This window comes from Ruditapes philippinarum, unplaced genomic scaffold, assembly GCF_026571515.1.
Source record: "Ruditapes philippinarum isolate M1 unplaced genomic scaffold, ASM2657151v2 ctg3085_1_1_1_1, whole genome shotgun sequence".
Taxonomy (NCBI): domain Eukaryota; kingdom Metazoa; phylum Mollusca; class Bivalvia; order Venerida; family Veneridae; genus Ruditapes; species Ruditapes philippinarum.
Window position 1 is genome coordinate 101,355 of NW_026859772.1, and position 23,400 is coordinate 124,754.

At 30.7% G+C, this 23,400-nt stretch overlaps 1 protein-coding gene across 1 annotated transcript in view; it reads right to left on the minus strand.

Annotated features, from left to right (window-relative positions):
* Window positions 1–274: 274 nt before the first annotated feature.
* The window catches only part of LOC132757886 (uncharacterized), a 33,838-nt gene continuing 10,712 nt past the window's right edge, over window positions 275–23,400 (minus strand). The window contains exons 2-15 of the mRNA XM_060749381.1: window positions 21,707–21,814; window positions 13,432–13,776; window positions 13,066–13,149; window positions 12,140–12,267; window positions 11,743–11,821; window positions 7,934–7,963; window positions 7,492–7,533; window positions 7,163–7,242; window positions 4,651–4,757; window positions 4,386–4,477; window positions 3,478–3,641; window positions 2,359–2,487; window positions 1,103–1,265; window positions 275–285 (exon numbers count right to left, since the gene is read on the minus strand). Coding sequence (XP_060605364.1) covers window positions 275–285; window positions 1,103–1,265; window positions 2,359–2,487; window positions 3,478–3,641; window positions 4,386–4,477; window positions 4,651–4,757; window positions 7,163–7,242; window positions 7,492–7,533; window positions 7,934–7,963; window positions 11,743–11,821; window positions 12,140–12,267; window positions 13,066–13,149; window positions 13,432–13,776; window positions 21,707–21,814 — 1,562 coding nt within the window. The remainder of the gene's footprint in view (window positions 286–1,102; window positions 1,266–2,358; window positions 2,488–3,477; window positions 3,642–4,385; window positions 4,478–4,650; window positions 4,758–7,162; window positions 7,243–7,491; window positions 7,534–7,933; window positions 7,964–11,742; window positions 11,822–12,139; window positions 12,268–13,065; window positions 13,150–13,431; window positions 13,777–21,706; window positions 21,815–23,400) is intronic.

A 23,400-nucleotide genomic window follows, 5' to 3' on the forward strand; every position in this document is an offset into this window, starting at 1 on the left:
TGTTTTCATAACCTTATGGAAAGAAGCCGGAATCAAGCAATCGAGAAAGAGAAAATTTTGACCGCGACTTGAGCAAACTTTTTAAATTGTGCGCAATGTTAATCAGAAATTTCATACAGTATATTCTGATCAATCCATAGATAGTATATTTTTAAATGAAACGTAGATTACATTTATACTAAACTTACCTCAATAATGGGAAGAAGTTGTTAGGAAACATTAATTTAAATTGTCTTGATAACTTTAACATTCATAAGACTTATGGTTTAAATCATTAACTAAGATCTATAATATACACAAATTAATTGTGATACCACTTAAGTTATAATACAGTTTTGATTATCATAACACTGATACCACATGCTGATGTATCTATGTTACATCTGAATTTTGCCAGAAGCTATAATCTCTTAATAAATATGTCACACAAGCATAAGAAACACTGACCTGTACTGTTGAAAAATACTTTATTAAGAAATGTTAACAAACCAATGTTTTGTAGTTTGGCAAAACAATGCCCATCATCGGTTATCTTCTTACTTTTCCATAATCCAAACGGACTATTTTTGTAGTGATTACAAAGTCCAACTGGTTCGATGGATCCAATTGGTTCCCTTTTCGATAAATATAGTTCGTTATCAAATACATAATAGTCAGTGTAGTATTCATAATCCGGTTCATAAAAGTAGGGTTGGTCATATTTGTTTGACGATATATTATAACTGGCAACACTGCAATTGTTTTGAATACTGCAAAGTTCAAGACATCTCGTAAGATTTGTATTCAAGACAGTTGAATCTCCAGATAGCAATTCATATTCAAGAGGCATCATTTCAGATGATTTGTTGTTGTGGATGTCAGTTATACCTGTTAAATAAGAGTTGTAAATCTACAAGATTAAAAAATAATCATAGCAAATATATTTGTAATTTTAGAAAACACATTATATTGAGTCAAGATTTACTAGGAAATTTAAACAGAATATAAACATGTTTCGAATTGGGTACACGTAAAGTATATCTTTAATCGATATTTTTGTCACAATCCATTAATAGTAAACATGATACAAACATATATTCAACTGCCTAAATTGTCAACTTACGTGTCAGTTTACAGCCAAAAAATTTGAAATTAAGACATCTTGATCTGCGTGTTGGCTTTTCAAGTGAATGTTTGAATTTTGCGTATCTCCCATTGATTGGTCTCGGCAGAATGAACACTTGATCTATATCCCACCAGTTTTCATATTGGAATGTTCTAAATTCCTGAAATAATGAATCACCAGTTTGTGTTTTTCGAAATATCTTTGGCTTTATTTTTCTAGATCATAGTACATACATGTATATCAACATTCTTTTGGACAATTGGTTTAGTTTTAATAATGCAAAGTGGCTGATTTATAACGTTTAAAAACAATGTCTAAATTTATACTGAGATAAACCATTAGAAATGCAATGAAAATTTCTGAAACTATAAAAGTATGGCTAAACATAAAGTTAATGGGTATATGTGTGTTGTAATGTACAAACTGCAGTTACAATAAGAACTGTGGTACACTTTAATTCACCCGAGAAGTGTTTTTGACTTTTATTACTTTCAGAGACAGTTTTCTCCTAGTTGAACACCAAGAACAATTATGTAACCTTAGATACACATTTACCGCATTGTCCTGTTTTAAAATAAATGCAATCAGATTACCTTCATTGGTAGACATATTAGTTCATACGGTGGTAATCACTTACCCTTGATACCCTTCTGGAACAGTTTATCGCGGGAAATTTTGAAAAGGAATTATAGACACAATTGATTTAAGTAACCTTATATTATAACCTAACAATGTAAAAATACAACACTTGACATAACATTACATTCTTTATAATTCTTCCGATATGTTGTGTCGTTGTGTATTCTATTGTTACTTTGACATTTCTGACAAGCAAAACTATCGCGTTTCTAGCTTTCTTGATATTCAATAACTTTTTAACTATTTCACAATTTACACGCAAAAATACTTTTGATGTTTCAGGTGAAACACACGTTTGGTTTAAACATATTTATTCCCGGAAGTATATATAATGTACATATAAAAACATAATAAACAAAACATTTTTACTCAATGGAAAAGGATGAGAATGAAAGACAAGTCTTATAGAATTCTTATCATTAAGGCGTCATACAGCATTTGAAATACAATTTAAAATATTGACAAACATTTAAGAAATAAATAGTTAAATAAATTAAGAAATAAATAAATAAGCACTACTATTAAAGTTTATCTGGAACATTTACAATGAATAAAATATGAATACTGATGTTCAGTTGTTACTTTTTAAAATATGTTTACACAAACGAGCATACCATGACCTTGTATAACTGTAATGTATCCTTATTGTTGCCGAAATATAAACTGAAAGTGGTCCGCATGTCACAGTCTTTCGAAACGTGGACACTAACTCCTTCTATGGTTGTTACATCAATTAAATCAATCTAAATTGATAAAGATTATGTGTACTGAAAGTGTTGACATGTGTCAGAATTATTTTTAATTTTCAAATAAGGTATCTGAACAACACGTACATGTATATATTCTTCAGAACATTTTTGAGTCGCAGAAGAATGTTGCAAGTGCATCAGTAAAATACTAATTGTTCAAACCATTTCCTTCCACTTACACACTTTAGACAACTGAGTCAAAAGAAGCGATTCCCTGAATTGTGCTTATAGTTATGAAATGTGTGCATTCAACCGCAAAAATGATTTCTTATTGTCTTCCGTTTGAAAAAAGTACTGCGATGAACTAATATGAAATGTGTATAGTTTGTTTAAATAGTTGTGACGTATTTGAATCTCATTCACATCACGCTCTTATAAGCTCATTTGAATTAAAATCACTAAAATTATGAAGTAAGGATTATAACATCTTCACAAATCTTAAATTTTCTAAAGATATTTGTGATATATTGGACCAATCACCTCCTTATTTTCAAAACTGGAAAAAGATTGTATTCCATAGAGAACATATTTATAACAATTCATTCATACGTAAATTTTCCCTACATGTTATAAACTAGTATGACAAAACTATTTTATCCTTTTATTTTACAGAAAGACTAGTTTCACAGACAGACTACAATAAGTTGTAAATAGTAAAGGAAAAAGTATTTAATAGAGGTATTAAGTTGCCAACAAAATCTGGACATACACTTTAAAGTAAAGGATAATATATTGACAACAATATAGTCATCATTTCTCATTACTTTTAATTTTACTTAAATGTAAGGAGATAAGAAATAGATTTTTTCAAGTAAAGTTAAGCAGCAGGAAGAATGGTATCTCAATGATTCCAAATTGAAAATGTTTGAACATGTTAGTAAGTAGATGCAATAAAAATACTATCTTCCTGTTTAAAGTATTGCTCAATGCATTATCGTTTTATTCCTTTTATGAGGGAATACTTTTTACATTAATTATACAAACCAAAATCCAAGGTGTCAGATCTGTAGCATCATGAATCCAACCAGTAAAAATAGTGTTTGTATTTGTAGGTATTTGTGTTGTGGTTCCAGAAGAAACAGTGATCTGACTGTTTGGTACATGTTTGTTGTCTATTTCAATACTTTCAAAACATGGCTCACCATTTTCTACAGACAAAGCATTAGAAGTATTACAAAAACAAATACATACTCGTGTACAAACAAAAACAAAACATTTTGTTAAAAGGTTTGCCACGGGCACAGTTAATGATTTGTACTGTATAATTAATGAAAGATCATTGAAAATGGAGTACTGATTGCAAAGTGATATTAAGTGCTTGGATAACGCATGTGTTCCATATTATACTAGAAGTAAACAGTTTGCTTTAATGTGTTTTGGTCCTAGTATATCATATTGCCAAAATCTTTTCAGACAGTAATTGAAACACGTAAACAAATAACTCATTGGCGGCATTAGAGAGGTTAACACACCAACGTAAAAATGCATGGGTCAAATCTCGCAAGTGGCAAGCCATTGTGTCTGTTAGTAAGAAATTTTAAGCTCATTTTTGTACTGGTTGGTCCCAGGAACGGATTCCAGATTGTTTCAATACGGCTAAAGCTTCTAAAAACTCTAAATGAATTAGGCAGAAATTCGTAAAATTTAATTAAATAATTCATTCCCATATTAGAATATTCAAATGTTAACCTATGAAATTTGTTAGAAAATGGATTCATAAGTAATCAAAATAAGTCACCAACTTTATGAATGTTTTTTTTTAGTTTAAATGTTGAACTACTTAATAAATTAATATTTCTATCGAATTTAATATTCGAAGTTATCAATGGTGAATCATTCACAAACAATATTCTTCAGAGTTGGTTATTTTAAGCTTCATAAAGTTTACTTACGTGCTTCTATACTCGATATGAAGACCTGAAATGACATGTCGCCTGCTATGCTTGCCTTCAATGCAAATGTAAAAAACCGACCTTGTGTTCTCCTGCAATTTAAGAGGTCAATTAAAAATATACTCCGTATTCTACGAAAATAGATTTGAACAAAATAGTTCAGAAGCGTATTTTAGATATTTCAACAGATCTTACGATCTCTCATTCAAAGGTAAGCACATATTTCATCTTATAACAGCATCAATAAGGTATGCGAAACAATTACCTTAGATATAGTTTTCCTGGAAGAGTGGTGGTTTCTGTGTTACAAACTGCAGATTCCCCTAAATTCCCAGGTACATCACTGATAAAACACTTGAAATAGATATTTTCCTGAAGGAAAACATTCCAGCACTCAAAAAGTCATGCAATCGACAGACTAATAAATGTTTAATTCATTAAGATACTATGAATTTCAAAACACTGGTCATTAATTTATTTTACAAATTGTTGTTGTTTTTAATTATTATTATTATTTTACGACCTGCTAAAGGAGTGAATAAACGCTGATCACAGGTTAACATTTTGTGATATTTTCGACATCAACCGTTCACAGTATTCATATAGATAAACTCAAAATAACACGCGCGGTACATGCCTCGTATGATGGTTTTATTTATAAAAAAAAACATAAATTAACAACACGTGAAGATAACTTAAGATTAGCCATTCGTTCCCTATTTTGAGCCGGAACAAAAACGAAAAACAAGTTTATGACAACTAAATAAGTAAGACACCAGTCAATTGATAAAGGCTATTTTTAATACGCAAACGTATTAAAATGTTTTTAGCATCGGGGACCTTGACCTAAGTGTCGTACTGTTCGATAACTTCATAAAGTAAGAGGACTTCCTAAAGTATCTACTTTCTAAATATGAATGGCATAAGTAATTCAACGGATGATGTGTGATCAAAGTTGTTTATAAGCGACATTGCCCTTGATCTTGACCAATGTCGCTTCAGTAAGAAGGCCATCCAAGGTAGGTTTCCATCACGCTTGAAAGACATCGACCAATTAATTAAGGCTATGAATTATAACCAAAAGTGTAACTAGCATTATAGAGAAGTGATAAAATATCATATTGAATAAAGATCTTGGACAACAGTCACCCTCTCCCTGTTTTCTATCACTGTTTGATGTGTTTATAACATTTTAACAATACCTTTCTAGTTAAACAAATTGGCAAGTATATTTATGTTTCATCATAAAGGGAGCTAAATTAAAAATAATGTTACAGTTGTTCTTTTTTTTTTTGTTAATACTGCAATTGTTCTGACTAGTCTCTATAACTATGTGCAGTTTAAGCAAAATATTATTTGATGACAAGATATATATACCAACACAGTTTATCAAAACATGTTTTGCTTAATTAAGCTTCTTCAGTTGATATGATAAATAACAAAGGAAATGACGTAAACTCACCTTACTAAAGAGTTAAGCAAAGTATAGTTAATTTTCTTAAGCACTGCATTTTCTCTCAATGTTTCTATCACTTTGTAATGTTTAAAATGAATTGGTCGAAACTAAGCACATTTTCCAGAAGTATTTCAAATATTTATAAAAAAATATACAAATTATCATTTGAATATGTTTATATTAATTGCCTAATTTAAAATATATATATTTTCTGATTTGAAATATATATATATTATTCTAAATTATTTGGTATGAACATTGATGGTGAATAATAATATTTTGTCCTAGAACATTTAATTATCTGCTATTTACGTAAATATTATTTCAGATCATGCATCTCACAAATGCCAACGAAAACACAGTATAATTACTTCGTGGTTTCTTGCTATATGTGAGAGAATAAATACTATCAATGTAATTATTCATTGAATACTTGTAACAGACATTCCATTATGAACCAATTCACTTTAAATTATATCTTGTTAATGTATTTTAAGTTATTCGCTGGTCGAAAAAGGACGGGCGGATGAAAGGATGCACGGACGGAAGGAAGAACAGACTAACAATGTAGCGTCTATATACTCTCCCTCTTGGAGAATAAACAAAAAACGACTGGAACTCTTCTAGCAATCAAAATCGATCGGGTGACACCATGCCACACTTCCAAGCACACACTGCAAACACTCTCCATATAGGGATTCAATTTGTAATATTCAACTACTACTGTACTTGCCTAATTCGCGATTTACCCTCTGGACTTTGCCTACTTCTACAGCTAAAATAGGAGTTATAAGGACGAAAGGTTAAGTCAAACAAAAGACTGATGCCCGCCACAATTGAATTCAACAGAGAACTGACCGGGTTATAATCCAAGAACAATTTTCGATAATTTTTTTGATAACACCACTTGAAGCGTATCGATTGTTGAGGAGAGTGCTTCGACATCGGTTAAGCCGGTTGATATGGGTCGCTTTCTTCATCGTTGTTACGGCATTTATGCAATAGTTTAATGTCATGTGTGCACTTTTTAATGAAGTTTTAAATAACTGTTTAAATAGTTTGCATTAATAAACGGTATGTATTACTACAGGCTTGAAAAATATATTGGTAGCTATGTTTCTATGAGTTATTAAACTTGTAAAGGAGAATTCGGTACTAACGAACTTGCCCAATATAATTTCTATCAATTCATCATCAATAAAAGGGGTTATAACGAATTTTAAAGTCGGTCGGCTAACAAAAAAGTGTGGGCCTTGTCAGATAAAACAGGTATTTAGACATATTACATTGGCTATAGATAGTATATATAAAACATTCTCACCAAATGTGAAGACTTGATGTCAATCATAACTATCTCAAGTGAACGCTTACAGTCAATGAAATACCATTCAAAATCATTATCTGAAATAAATCAAACAACACTTTGCATACAGTTTTCTATCTGAGATTTAGTTAAATATGCCTATAAAATGACAAACTTCTAGAAGAAGAACATGAGTAATTTTACTGCATTTGATAATTTAATAAGTTCGTGACTATCTTAGAATAGATAAAAGTTCAGCAATACATACTTATAAGGACCGTTACACATGTAATAACGCCTGCAAATGTATATCATGTATGTCTTCAAGACATGAAGTTAAATCTTACCTTGATGCAGTTTGTAGAGGGTTCGTTGATTAAGAATCAGCTCTGAAATTTAAAAAAAAAAAAAAAAGGCTACGCTAGGCAAATTTAAAATGAAATTTATAAATGATTTCAATTCTGGATCTTAATGGTGTCTTTATTTTTGTTCATAATTACCGTTACAGTATTCTCCAGTATATCATTTTGTACATCGTTTTGTATTCATTTGAATTTGAATGTCTGAATTATGTATTTTGTAAAAAAAGTCGTTCATCAAAATACTGTACATACAAATTTGATGAAATAAATGATTGCAAAGGTAAACTTTCAGTACTCTGAAAATAATTGTTCAAAAGAGAACTAATTAATATTCAACATTTAATAATGGTGCTTTATATATGGATGACAATTTTTAATTTCATGTTTTACTGAAAATACTTTAAAGAAGATGTATAAGAATACATACCTGTTGCAGTTTCATAGTCAATGCTTTGGACTGTTAACAATTAAAAAAGAAAGAACAAACATTTGAATCGTTCATATAATGGTTTCAAATCTTCTCACAGACGATTTTATTCATATCCGTTAATATAATTATTATTTAAAGAATCTTTTGTTAGACTAAACGTTGGTCGAGATATAAAACCAGCTTGTATAGAAGTATGCAACTCTTGATCGATTGGGGATAAAGCATCGATGCGAAAAAAATACAATTTAGTCTGTTGAAAATTTGATTAAATAAATATTGTTTTTATAATTCAGCGACAGTAGGATTCAGACAAGAACAATCAAATAGTAAAATCGGCAGAGTAAATAATATTCGCTTGAAAAATAGCGTCAGTGACCTTCTTTATTTTGTCCTGTTAGAATCGAAAAATGTATTGGTCTGAGCCATGTTTATCGGATATTTAACACCGATTTGTGGCGTTTTTTGGCGAACAATTTACCACTCAGGACTATGGCCGCCATGGTCACTTCCTAAGGACAAATGTAAAAAAAAGTAAGATTTATCATAGCAATCAAACAACTCGCGATATCAACGACAACTGTTTTGGAGACTAATGTGTCAAAACAGTAGATTCTATGTTAATTTAACCTTAGCAAAATTCTAAATCATATTGTATCTCGCAATGTAATGCTGACATATAATACTAGTAGTAGTTTTTCAAAATAATTCAATAACATACTTCTTCACTTCTTGTATACTTATATGTTCAAAATGTACGATATAATACTTATAGCATTTATACGTGTGTTTACATTTAAATATTCCAGCAATTTAACAACATAATTATGCTACTTTGATTTCTGTACGAAGCCGCCATTCACGATCTAAGCGTCTCATAATTTTCTCAAAAATTGTTAATAATATATCAAAATTAGGCAAATCAAAACAGATTTTAAAACAGGAATTAATTTAACCCACAGTCATGATCCATGGTATGAATGGTTCTGATATAATATGGAAACGTCAGATTTTAAAATACATATACATTTATAATTTGAACTTTCTTTTTATTAAGGACGTTTCTGGGTGTTTTCATGAAGACATGTGTGCAAAGTTAAAACTGTTCAATAGATTTCATGTGTCTTGGCATTTTGTAAGAATATGATAACAGAAACACTTTAAGCGGAAAAATATTGGGGACAAATCCAGCCATTGAAATAAAAATGTATAGAATGAACCTATACCTATTTAAATTCAACTCTACTTCGTAATGACAAACAAAAAAATAAAGTTTTTTTCTTGGGGCTGAATTAATTATTTATATATTTAATAATCATAAGAAAAACAGATGCATTCTAATTTAAATGACAATTAAAATAAATGTACTGTGTCATAATGAAATGTTCATCTTCCTAATAATGTATGCTTACTAGCCTAGTAACAGACCTAAAATGAATCATTGATATAGTTTACCATGGTGTCAAAACCGCAGACATATAATTCAATATAAATAATTTATTCATATTTCTTGTATTATATATATGATATTTCAACAAAAACATATCCACATGTGGGAATATGTATTTTAATATCGAGTGTAGAGGTAGACCAATCAGAGACTGGAAAATCGAAAGTGGGCCTATACAAAATTGCTAAATCACAACCAAATAGCTATTAATCAGAATAATGATAAAATTAACTTTAAATATTTGTTCATTGAACATTGTAAAACCAAGATATCATTTTTCTTTTTATAAACACTTGCAAGAATTTGTATTGTTGAAATTGGACGATCACGAAAAATTCGATATAGATTTTAGCAAGTTTTAGATATATGCCAATTATCTATACTTTTAAAATTTTAAAATTATTTGATATTCTGTCCAAAATGACTATAACTAATTGATGTGATCTATGAATTTAAAGTTTTTTCTTTCAGTTTATCCGAATGATCAGTATAGTAGGTGCCCGTTGATTAATCCACTTACTTTCAGATTTAGAGCTTTAACTCGTAAATGACATTTGATTTAATATGATGAAATGATGAAGTTTATTAAATTTCCGAAATAAAAGGTGTGTTAAATGTGAATGATAAAAATTGATAAGATGCTTATTGTTTTTAAAGCTGCATTTTATAAGTTTCCCCAAAACAGAAATAGCTATAATTGTTTAATAAAATGGGTTTGATAGCGACCCCCGTTCTTAATTTTGTGTACTAAATGTTTTGTGTACAAAATGACTATAACATCCTCCGGAATAAGTTTGCAAATCCGGAATTTTCGCAAACTCAACTACCCTTTTTAACATAGTTTCAATTCAAAAAGTTAAATCAAACAGTAATTTGGATAAAAATTAACGATTATTGACCGTTTACACAAAGATAGCGCAATAATTAAACGCTGGGTGAGCGTTCAAAGTGTGACCTCCCATGGGGTTTTTCAGTTCTCTCACGGGTTTTTACGTATCCCACTGGGACTTTAGTGGGGTTTAAACCCCATTTCTTAAAGTGGGAGAATAAAACCGTGGGAGGAAAAATATTTTTTTTTTCTTAATATTTTTACATGTGTTGAATATATAATACTTATAATAAACTTATTAGTATTCGAGGAATATATTTAAAGAATTTGGCAATTCTCCCATTGGCTGAACTAACCCATTTAGTAAATGGGAGAAATCTCCCAAAATTAAAATGGTGCGGAAACCTCCCAAAATTAAAATGGGAGAAATCTCCCATGATGGCTAACTTGCAGAAATACCCCATTAGAGCGTGATGGGAGAATAACATTATGGGAGAATTCATCTATATCTTTTTTTGTTTTACATATTGGATCGGAAGTTTAACGGTAAAAGTTTTTCTATATGTTAATATTCGGTTCCAAACTTTACTTTTTATGTTTTTATTTACACAATAAAGTATTTGAAGACTACAATAATAGTTTTCTTGCATAAAATTTAATTCTTATTTTTTTCTAAATCCCCCATTATTTTTATCTCCCATTTTTATAGAATGGGGGATAGCAAACCTCCAGTGGGAGAATGATAAAACCCCATGGGGACTCAACTTTGATTGTCTCCCCAGCACTCATTGTTAGGGGTATGTGAAATTTAAAGACCAGTTTTTGTTTAACTTTATACCCATTGTTAACTGAACTCTTCATTTATTCTCTAATTACTTAAGAAAGGGTAGCTGAGTTTGCGAAAATCCCGGATTTGCAAACTTATTCCTGTTAACTTAAGCTGTTCTATACAAACATTATAGATCATTGTGGCGAAATTGAGAGTACATTTCCTATTTACATATGAAACTCCGCCGATGGGAGATCCGAACATCAACAGAAAATCAACAATTATGCCTTTTAGTATCAGTCCAAATTTAACGGTATATTTCCGTATTATATAAAGAAAAGTTTCATAATTTCATTCGTTGAAAACCTTTGTATAACAAAAGGCCATATTTATCGCGAAAGCATAGCGTTAAAGTTGATTACATGGGAACATCCTACATTCGCTTTTTACAGCTATTGATATTTCTAAAGTCTAACACTGTGACGTAACGCATACACAGTCTTCATTTTGCTGTTAAAATTGTATACGAACTATAGTTCCACCGTGGGGTTTTCCTTTTAAAGTCATATTTTCTTAACAGTATTTGATAGATTTTACAACCATTAGAAAAAATGTAGACTGCTTGATTTTATTAGGCGGACAGCAAAATATTTATACATATTTTATAGAATATAGCTTTAATTGACAAATAAAAATGAAACCCGATATTTGAAGAAAGTAATATTTAAGATAGAATTCAACCTTGAATAAAGATAACTTACCTTTTGGGTTATAGAAACAGTGAGTCGCTCCCTGAGACACAGTTGTTACGTTGAACTGGGAGCAATTTGTATCTGCCTCCTGTCAAAATATAGGTTATTGTATTCGACTTATATATAAAATAGCCACGTTCAGTGCAATATTTGATATATGGCAAAAGTGTACAAAAGATTTTACAAATTCGATTTCATTATACAGTCATGTGCTTCCAGGTTGGAATATGATGCAAATTGTAAATAAAGATTACGTTCAAATAGGTTTCAACTTAACTGTGTAATGTTATACTTGTATAATAAATAACATATGTCAAATGTCTATTTAGTAACTTGCCTTTAATTTATTTGATTTCTGATATTAAAGTAACTTCTAATTATTACTAATAAAAATAAAAGCCCTTGCCTTTTCAAGAATGAAATCAGTCTCCAACAATCTAAATGTTTCATTTGTATGAACGTATCCCATGTCAGCCAATTTCTTTCTTTTACAGATTGAAATGTGGAGGATTTTAGTTAACATTTCAGAATTCCCTAAAATAATACAGAAAATTATATATTTTATCTTGTAATCATTCTGAACAATAGTAGTATAACATGTGAAGAAAACAAAGCGACGGACAAAATTTCAGAACACATTTAAACGGATCCTAAAAAAGAGAAAAACAAAAGAAAGCCTAACACATCAAAACTGTAAATCGGTTTGATTAAGCATGTACATCGACGATAGTTGTGATCACATGATAGGAAACTACCGTCCACGCCGCCTCCCAGCACAATCTTCAGCAAATAAAGCCTGCAATATCTCAAGTTTTATTTGTCAAAAGATTTTTTTAATGTCCTGGTACAGTTTCAAAAAATGGCACTCATTGTTCAAATACCGGAGTTATCTTTTGCTTGCTTTGTGTTTGCGTTTCAGCATTTAGTACAGTAACAGTGAATAAGTATTTGTATGGAAGTCAAGAAACCGTTGTTAAAATTTACATATCTTTATCATAAATTATTTCAAAACTGTTTTGTTCCGATTTTCAGCATGTTCTTAATCCATAAGAACATCATGAAGCTCATACTTTTCTTTCCTACAGAGAGAAAGCTGTATTCAATTCAAAAGTATAGTGTACTTTTAACACAACCAGCGTCAATCAGTTTAAATATTTCGTCCATTTAAAGATGTATTAACAAATTTTGTTATAATGCAATCCTAAAAACTATCAAAAGTATGATATACTGTTCAAATCCACTTTTACGAACATTTTCTTACCAAAATTGGTTAGTAAATAGCTCTTTTGAACAGTACAGACAAACAAGTTTAGAATAGTTTTACCCACGAACCTTTTTCACTCACTGCAATATCTGGAACCTGACCATGCGAAACAAATTCAGTGACAGGCAATGTTTTAGTGGATTCTTCAAATCCTAGAAAAAATCATGATACATAGTATTAGATATACTGTATATCAGATATATCAGCTCAAATGTATCATTCATGGAATATGATGGAAGTGATATATGAACATAAAACCGCAAAATATTTGATGCCAGATTAGAAAAAAATTATAATTATATGAAAATCGCAAAAACAAAATAGACTGAATATATTCATGAGAGATATTGGAAAGTTTGATTCATATTGCCCACGCAAGAATCAGTTTTTGTCAGAACATAAAGTTTTTTCAGTATACAATCATTGATATATACCCGTGGGACATGAAGATCCGATCTTATAAATGCTGTAGTTTCCTGAAATCCATTGTTCCTTATCAAGTGCAGTGTCATTACGGAATTTCACGCAAAAATAAAAAAGCGTCCAATTTTCTAGACCATGCGGCGATTTAAAATAGTCATCGTTTATGTATGAGGAATCGGGGTCCCAATTCCTACCCAACACTGAAGAGACACTTTCTGAATTTTTAATCAATTCTACCATCCTGACCTTTAAATTGCTTTTCGACCATCCGCGAGACTGTGATTCCGGACAGCCATATTTACACATTGGAATTGCGTATGGCCCTGGTGGCCACACGCTCTCTTTCTCTTGTCTTCCTGTAAACAGAAAGAAAATGTAGATTTATTTTATTTAAAAAAAAAACACTTTTAAAATAAATTTATAAACAAAGCAAAATTTCTGGTTCTTCTAGTCACAGTTATCTGTAGCAAGTAATGGTTAATTTAATTTGTAGCAATTTTACCTATATTTCTATGACTATGTTTCGAAATTTTAGAATGTGAATTACATATCCAATTCGATTCAACAAATTAAATAAAGGAATGTGTTATGTAAAATGTAAAGTAACTCAATAATTTGAATTTCAGCTAAAAGAATCAATGTTCTCTTTGATAGAATTATGTAAAAAATAGATTTCATTTGTATCTTTTATTAATCAGTCAATCATCATAATTTGTCGATCATTACTTGTTGACGATAGTTAAAAGTATTTTAGGTAGTTTATCGTATGGGCAAAAATGCTTAAAGATTTTTTCTTCTTTCGTTTGACATTTAGAATTTTCATAGCAATGCTGAAAAAAATTATACTTTTTTGTGCAATGCAAATAAAAAGACACGGACGATGTGTTAAGTTCTCAAATTGACAATGTTTCGGATTTGTATGATGAATAAAATAATACGAGATTCATATCGACCATAAAATCACATGTACCTGAAGGAGAAATGGTTCATTTTATTTATTTGTCGATTTTGAAGTTATTGTGCGTTTTTTTTTAAAGATTCACCTAAACAAATATATGATTTACCCTATAATAAATGTTACCAGTATGAATTAAATGTATGATTAACCCCGGCAGCGATTTTTTCATTGTTTGCATAAAAGTTCATATTACCAGAAATATAAATCTTAAAGTTGTCAAAAGGGGATCAATTTAAGACACTTTATTAAAGTATGTAATTAATGTGCTTGTTGATAGGCGGCAATTGTAAATGAAATGTTCCCTCTCTGCTCCAGTACTTATTTATAACAGTCAGAAATTAAAAAAAAAATCATTAACATCTTTAAATATGTTTGTGACTGCTTGTCATGCAGTATTTAGCAATGTGACATAATTCCAATCAGGATAATTCAAAGTGTATTTTAGAAAGATACTGATATTAAGCCAATTGAAAATGCTGCAATTTTATGTGTTCAACAAGAAAAGATTTTACATGTACGTGAAATTCATCATAAAAACGCCAAACTAGTTTTATAATTAAAGTTTATAACTTTTTTCTGGCTTAATTTTCGTAACGTTAATAAAATGAAACATTTTAGCTGCTGTAAAATTGTATTGTTGACCCTATTCATTGCATAAACTAATAACACATTTGTTTGTTAAGCTGTTCAGATAGCATTTATAAAAAAAAACATTTCATCAAACTGAGCCTGTTACATTTTCAACTTTGACGTTTGGACGTTCTTTGGGGATTCTATTTCGCTCTATGCAATCTCTGAGGAGATGTTCATAGATGATACGTGGAGCTAGATTGCCAGTATGTTAGAGTTTCATAGTGTTGGATGATACTTGAGAGACACCATTATATTCGTGTGGTGATCTTTAATAAAATGCCACCGGTAATATTATTATCATTTCTACCAGTCATCATTTGATGGAAACTGTTAATAAATAAAGCGTAAAATACCATATAGGAAATATATGCTATTTTGGACAATTTCACAAGTCTTTGGAAAATCACTCGACATGTTAAATATAATTATCTTTTTACTTTGGACCTTTGAATGTGACCCTGACCTTGTGGGTAGTGACTTAATTGTTGTGCTCTGCAAGTCTTAATGATGTTCATTTCTTGAGTTATCTTAAAACCAATGCAGCGGTTTAAATGTTTTGAAATGCAAACTTTAAAAACTTGACCTTTACGTACAACATTGCCCTAGGGGGTACCAAATCAATTTTTGCATCTGCACATCGTCATATAATAGTGATCATATGTACCAAGTTATTTAAAAACAAAATTTAGCGGTTTAAATGTTATGGAGCGACAGGGAAGTGTTATGTACGGACAGACGGTCAGACATATGGAGGGATTTATGGACAGACAGGGGGAAATACAGACGGAAGCTATTCCTATAAGCAACTCCCTGCTTTGCGAAAGGGGATTAACAAAATGTCATTCAAAAGGCATCTAACTCTCTTCCTTATAAATCAAATGCAGCTATGACATTTACATCAGCATAAATAAAGTCTAAACACATTTATTTTAATTTAGTATAAATGAATACAATACATTAACTTCTAGAAGTGTTGAAAGATACAATGAAATTACAAGGAACTCTACTGAACGTCCAAAAGCATTAAAATCATACATTTGAATTTCTCTTATTTTTCTTAACATAATATTAAGTAATATACATCCAAATAAATTGAAAATCGTATTTGTTTTCTATTCTTAGTCAAGTAAAGGTGAAAAGCGATGCAATGTTTATTCAGTTTAAGGTCATTTTTCGAAATTAAAAAAAGACAATTCTAGCAAAACGAAGTTGGCAAATGAGCTGGAATACAAAGTATTAGTCTAGACCTACATCAAATGGAACATAAATTTTGAAAAGCATTTCTAGCCCAGTCTTGTAATACAAATTCATGGAGTCACTTTAACTTTAGTACATGTGAATTAATATGCAATTTTTAGCTAAATGTAGTGCAAAGACATTACTTTAACATATGTGAAGTACAATGACAATAAATTTAGAAAAAATGACCTGCAATGACATTTTCTATAACATTATTAAATTACAATGACATTTTCTGAAACATATATGAAATTCTCGTACACTGACATTTTTTTCAAGCGTACATTAAAAAATAACAATGGCACCTACATTAATTTATATGTCATTTTCATCCGAAACAAAGCTCAATCAGGACTCAGAATTATGAAACACAGGATATGTCCGCATACAACATGTCTAGTTTTTTTTTCTCATTCTGTACATTACAAACAAATTTAAGAAGAAACAAGAAAAGCATTGATGCAAAGCATCAAAGGCGACGCGAAAAAAAAATTGATCAAGTTTTGCACCTAAATACTTAACAAAAGATGTTTTTTATAGCAGTACCATTACATGTGACCTGGAGGCTAGGCCCAGTTTAAAGAATAGACCCTGTCTTGCCAAGATGCAAAGACAGTTCATAGTCAATTTACCAATCTTATACGACTTATGCCATAAGAGAGAATTTTTTCAGATTTATTTTACCAGATACAAGGATACCCGAGTCATCACCATATAATAAAAGCTTATTGCTAAGGGTTGCAGACATGTTATTGACATATATTAGACATAACAGAGGACCTAAAATGAACCTCATGGGGACACCATAGGTTCTCGGAGCAGTAGTAGAATGAGTACCAGCCACATCCAACAGCTGCAGACAATCAGGGATAAGACTTAACTAATTATATTGCTTGATCCAAAATTCTGGAAACAAAGTGATCCCTCGGAAGCATTAATCACAACAAAATTACATAAGAATTGCAGACTCGGTTTGATTGAGTCTGTACATGAGAGATAATGAATAAGTGCAACATCTCTCACGCCCCCTAGCACCGGCTAAGTTAAGGACATTTTCAATCAATACATGTATTATCATTTATAACTTTAAATGAAAGTATCATTCCTTTAATAATAATGTCATAACGGTAGCTCTTTAAATACAGAAATATTATAAGTCTCATCATATCAATATACTAAAAGATAAACATGTATGCGCATAACATTAATAGTGCCCAGTTTCTATTAAATACATATGAAATCCTAACATTTACATTAACATTGGTACTAATTGATGGAAATCAAAATCTAGTAGAAAGAAAACTCTATTGTATAAACTCTATGATACAGACTATTATTAGCCAGCTAACACTGGGTATAAATATCTATAACATGTAGACTAATCGATACATGTTTTATCATTTATAAGTTTAAATGCAAGTCTCATCCATCATAACTGTAAGTCTTTACATTAAATCCATATACAAAAAAAGAAACACATGTATGTACATTACATTAATAATTCCTAGTTTCCTTAAATAATAAATATATCATCCTACTAACATTGGTACTTGGATGAAATTCATAATCTTGTAGAAAGAAAACTGTAATGTTAAGTTAAAAAAATCTCAAATAGTCTATATCATATAATAAAGATTGAGTTGTGTGAGTGTCTAAACATTAAATGCATACCTCTTACAGTAACAAATACTGTCCCTCTTTTAACCTTCATATATCACTAACTGCATATATATCAAGTGTTTAAAATTGATAATTTCAGGATGTTATCCTTTCTCTGTTTTAATATATTGACATGGGCACCTGTATGCATAGCTTTAATTTTCTACCTTTCATTTTTACCAAAGGTTATTTTATTAACAATTTATGTACAAACACAAACACATAGAAAATAAAAATTAGTTTCACATAGTGATTAGAAGATTCCTGTAGCAGAATAACTGTAGGTATGTACTAACTGAACAAACTAGAACTAGAACTGTGTCCAAAGGACAAGGATGCCCCCACTGACAACATATGTATGGTATAAAGTGAAAAAATCAACAAAGTGCCATAATTCTGTTAAATTTGGCCGCAGCAAAAATTCCGTCCTTTACTTCCATCTACACATTAAGGTTGTTCATCCCTGGAAGTTTAGGCAAAATCTGCCATCAAGTTTAAAAGGAGTTGCGTTCACAAAATTTCTATATGGTATATAGTGAAAAAATCAACAAAGGGCCATAATTCTGTTAAATTTGATCGCAGCGAAAATTCCTTCCTTTACTGCCATCTACACATTAAGGTTGTTCATCCCTGGATGTTTAAGCAAAATCTGCCATCCGGTTTAAGAGGAGTTGCGTTCACAAAATTTCTACTTAGTTTATAGTGAAAAAATCAACAAAGGGCCATAATTCTGTTAAATTTGGTCGCAGCAAAAATTTCTTCCTTTTCAACCATCTACACATTAAGGTTAACTCTGGAAGTTTAAGCAAAATCTGCCATCCGGTTAAAGAGGAGTTGCGTTCACAGGATTTTGGGACGCACGGACGTACGTACGGACGGACAAACGTACGGACGGACGGACAAGTGCAACGCTATATGCTCCCCACTTTGTGGGGGCTTAAAAATCCAGTCTAATGTATATAAAGCCAGTAAACAAATCTACCAATATTCACTCCTCAGGGCATCTTATGCTTTTGATGACCTTACAACTGGTAAATTGTGTACAACAAAAATAGTAAAATATACTGTGCTCCTCTTTGTTCACGGTACTTAACGCTTTGAAACCAGAAAGAAAACAATAAATGAAACTTATTGTATAAAATTGTCATAAGCTATAACATATTTTCTGCTGTATTGCACAAGGAAACAACAATATATTCAGTCAAAGTCAATTTTAATGGACCAAACGTAGACCATATGTCGGTCATTTTGAAAACAGTATATCATCATTAAAATCGCGGTAATGGTGTTACATTTCAGCTTTTTCATGTTTCGGTTAAAATTTCTACATGTTATTTTGCTTGATTTTAAATATAAAAGTTATCCTTACTTTGTAAGTCACAATTTATTTTTTCAACAACCAAGAACATTCAGAAAATGATGATTGTTTCTGACATACGCACACATTTAATTATTGTTGCCTTTTGCAGAAATTTGTAAAATGTTGTTCTGCTTTACGTAAAAATCTAGAGATTTAAAATATTTTGCACCAAAACTTTGTTTTATAGGTGTATGAATAAAATATGTCAATTCTGACCAATTTTAACACTGGTCGCATGAAAATATGCCATTACCGTAAAATAAGTGATGACGCGGAATAAGTCATGGTGAGTATAATACCTACAATAGCCAGACAATAACAAATAATTTAGTAAACATGAGTTACTTCCCCTTAAAATAGAGAAAACCTGAAACCCAAAAGAACACCCTAAACAGCAAAATTATGAAATGTTGCAGGCTCAGTTTTATTAAGCCATGCAAAGTAATGGTAAAGTATTCATAAAAAGTTAGATGGCCATGTTACAGCAGTAATTGCAGAAAATCGGATACTATCCTAATACTCTTTTGCAGATGAACGTTCTTCTTGTAGGAAAATTTTGAAAATATAACAAGAGCTGTCGGTAGGACAGCACGCTCGACTATTCGAAGTGCTTGATAGTAAAAGAGCCTTGATAATGTTAAACTTTTTAAGTTCACAAAAGGGCTAATTTTTTTTATAAATTCATGTTATAGGCCTTAGAGAGAGTCTAATTATACAGTATTGGCTTGACTATTCGGAAGGTAATGTCACGAGTGTGTTTTATTGGGTATAATAATACTAATTACCTATGAATACATAAATTTGATAGAAAAGGTACAAAGGCTTGTTATTAAGATGTTTTATCAAGTAAATAACTGCTTTATTATTATGAATGCATAAAATTGTCCCAAAAAAGGCACAAACCCTTCAGTAGTTATTGAGATAACAGCTTACAAGCAAAACTTTACCATGAATTTCTAAGTTGAAAAAGGGGAGAAAAATCAGCTTAATTGCAAGATAGAATTATGGATCTTTGTCAGTGGCCTACAATTATGACCCTAAATGCATATGTGAAGTTTTAAATAAATATCTTTAATAGTTATTGAGATATGTAAAACTTGCATGTAAACATTAACCAAGAGACTAAGTAGAAAAGGGGATATGAATCAGCCTTAATGCAAGATAGAGTTATGGAACTTGGTCAGTGACATAAAATTATGACCCTCCAATTATGACCCTAAGTGCATGTGTAAAGTTTCAAGTAATTATATTTGAAGACCTTTAACCTTTAACCAAAATTTCTAAGTTTCAAAGGGGCAAATAATTCTGCAAATATTGCAGGCAGAGTTATGCAATTTTGCAAACTGATGTACATTGTTACTATAAAAAAGTATTTTAAATTTCAATTGAATATCTCAAGCAATAATTGAGATATTTGATTTTACAAAAAACTTTAACCAAAATTTCTAAGTTAAAAAGGGGAATAATTCTGTCAATATTGTAGGCAGAGTTATCCAACTTGTCAATCTGATGTAGCTTGTTACTATAAATAAGTATTGTAAGTTTCAATTGAATATCTCAAGTAATAATTGAGATATTTGACTTTACAAAAAACTTTAACCAAAATTTCTAAGTTAAAAAGGGGCATAATTCTGTCAATATTGTAGGCAGAGTTATCCAACTTGTCAATCTGATGTAGCTTGTTACTATAAATAAGTATTGTAAGTTTCAATTGAATATCTCAAGTAATAATTGAGATATTTGACTGTACAAAAAACTTTAACCAACGCAGACGCCGACGCGGACGCTGACGCCGACGCCGACGCCGGGGCGACTACAATAGCTCTCATATTCTTCAAATAGTCGAGCTAAAAATGAATGAAAAAGAATACGGCATCAATGTAGACCACAACGATATTCGAAATCCGGGTTTTAGTATTACCAATAAAGCTAAGGGACAAGCTGTTAAACTGAGCCTGCAATTTCGTGAAAATAATATAACAATGCACATGCTTTTTACATGTTATTAAATACAAAATATAACAACATATTTGTTTACTTGATTTTTACGAATCAGAATAAAACTAATTAACACAACATGACATTAACTGCTTATAATAACAGCTCCTTCCATAGGCCAAAATAAAAAGCATTCCATAAGAGACGACGCCGCCCGTGATATTGAACAAGTATGTTTAATTTGAAATATTTAGTTTATCAATATCATTGACGCCAGAAAAACAAGGATTATGACATGACTATCAGTGTCACATGCTGAGTACGAAAATGTATTGATTCTGATAGTGGACATGTATTTCAACGTAAAGTCTTTATCATGGATAGTTTTTTTGAGAAAAAACGATAATGAATTGAATCTTAATTTCAAATGACTTAAAAATATTGGTAACAAGACCACCGCATGCAGGGATAACTTTTTCATTTCAGTGATGTTACTTACCGTAACTCATATTAAGCCTTTCACAATTCAGTCGGTTTGTTCCATTTTCAAAACATTTTGAGTATGGAAACTCAGTAGGTTTATATACAACTTTAGGTTGAAGAAACACTTGAATACATCAAATGCAGAATAAACATTAGCTATGTTTGCTATATAAATGTAGCTAGATTATATTTGTTGAGAAAAATAAGAACGGAGAACCCTGGAAAGCAACAAAACAAGAATAATTAATTGTTATTCACACATATGACCTATTTACCGAAGATATTTGTTAGTTCGTGAACGATCACATATAATCAAAATAATTAAATCACCATATAAATGTTGAATTATATATCATTATTGCATAATCTCCGATTAAGACAACAACAAATTTACTTATATTTGGGATCAAATCTGACCATCAACAATAGGAAATGAAAAAATCGAACTACTTTTATATTCGCAACGTTGGCAAAACAGTTATCTTCTTTACATTGGTCTTTTGTGTTTGATTTTGTTTTTCCAGAATATATGGAATTCAAAAACATTTCACTTTACATTCTAACTTTCTTTTGAGATGTAAAATTGTGTATTTAACACTTAATTTATTCTGACAAATCTACAAAATGTATTAAATATGATAAACAAGATAAACAAGGAAGGCGGCGTTTGATGAACGCAAGCCCAACACGGCCAAGCAACAAGACCAGCGCAAGGAGCCCAGGAGGACCCTATAATATATTGTGTCGCACAATCTTTATATAGAGTCATAATTGCAGTATATTATGTCAATGTGTCCTTAACTGTTGTCAGTCTTTCATTATATGATGTGCAATTACAAATATATTATAAAGAACAAAACAACATTATAGTATGTAGAACCGTCTTTATATAGAGTCAACTTAACAATATATGATGTAAATGCGTCCTTTCATTATACGATGTACATTAATGAATATATTATGTGGAATCATTCTTATATTGAGTCAAAACAACACTATATTATGTAAAATCGTCTTCATATAGAGTCAACTTATCAATTTGTCAGCAGTTTAGAACCGCCCGGAATTCCCTCAAGTCTTGAGATTTTATCACAATGGGATATAGACAGTTCCCATCACGAACGGTGCATAATGAGATATAGCCCGGTTAATTTAACCCCATCAGTATAATGACAAAAGCACACGATATAATGATGTTTGCACTTCATATAAAATATGATAAACAAGATCAACAAGGAAAGGCGGCGTTCAATGAACGCAACCCCCACTTGACCCAGCAACAAGAACCAATGGCAAGGAGCCCAGGGGGACCCCAAACAAAAACAGGACAGGGCAAAGACAGAGCGGACGTAAAATAATAGATTCAAGTCGTATAATAATAGATTCACATCGTATAATGAAAGATTGACATAACACATTTATGAGTTGGCATTATATAATGATGCTACCACATAATATATCCATAAACGCACATCGTATAATAATATATTCGCATTGTATAATAAAAGATTGACATAATATATTGTAACGCTGACTTTATATAATGATGCTACCACATATTATATTCATAAATGCACATCGTATAATAATAGATTCACATCGTATAATAAGAGATTGACATAATATATTGTTAAGTTGACTTTATATAATGATGCTACCACATAATATACTCATAAATTCACATCGTATAATAATATATTCTCATCGTAT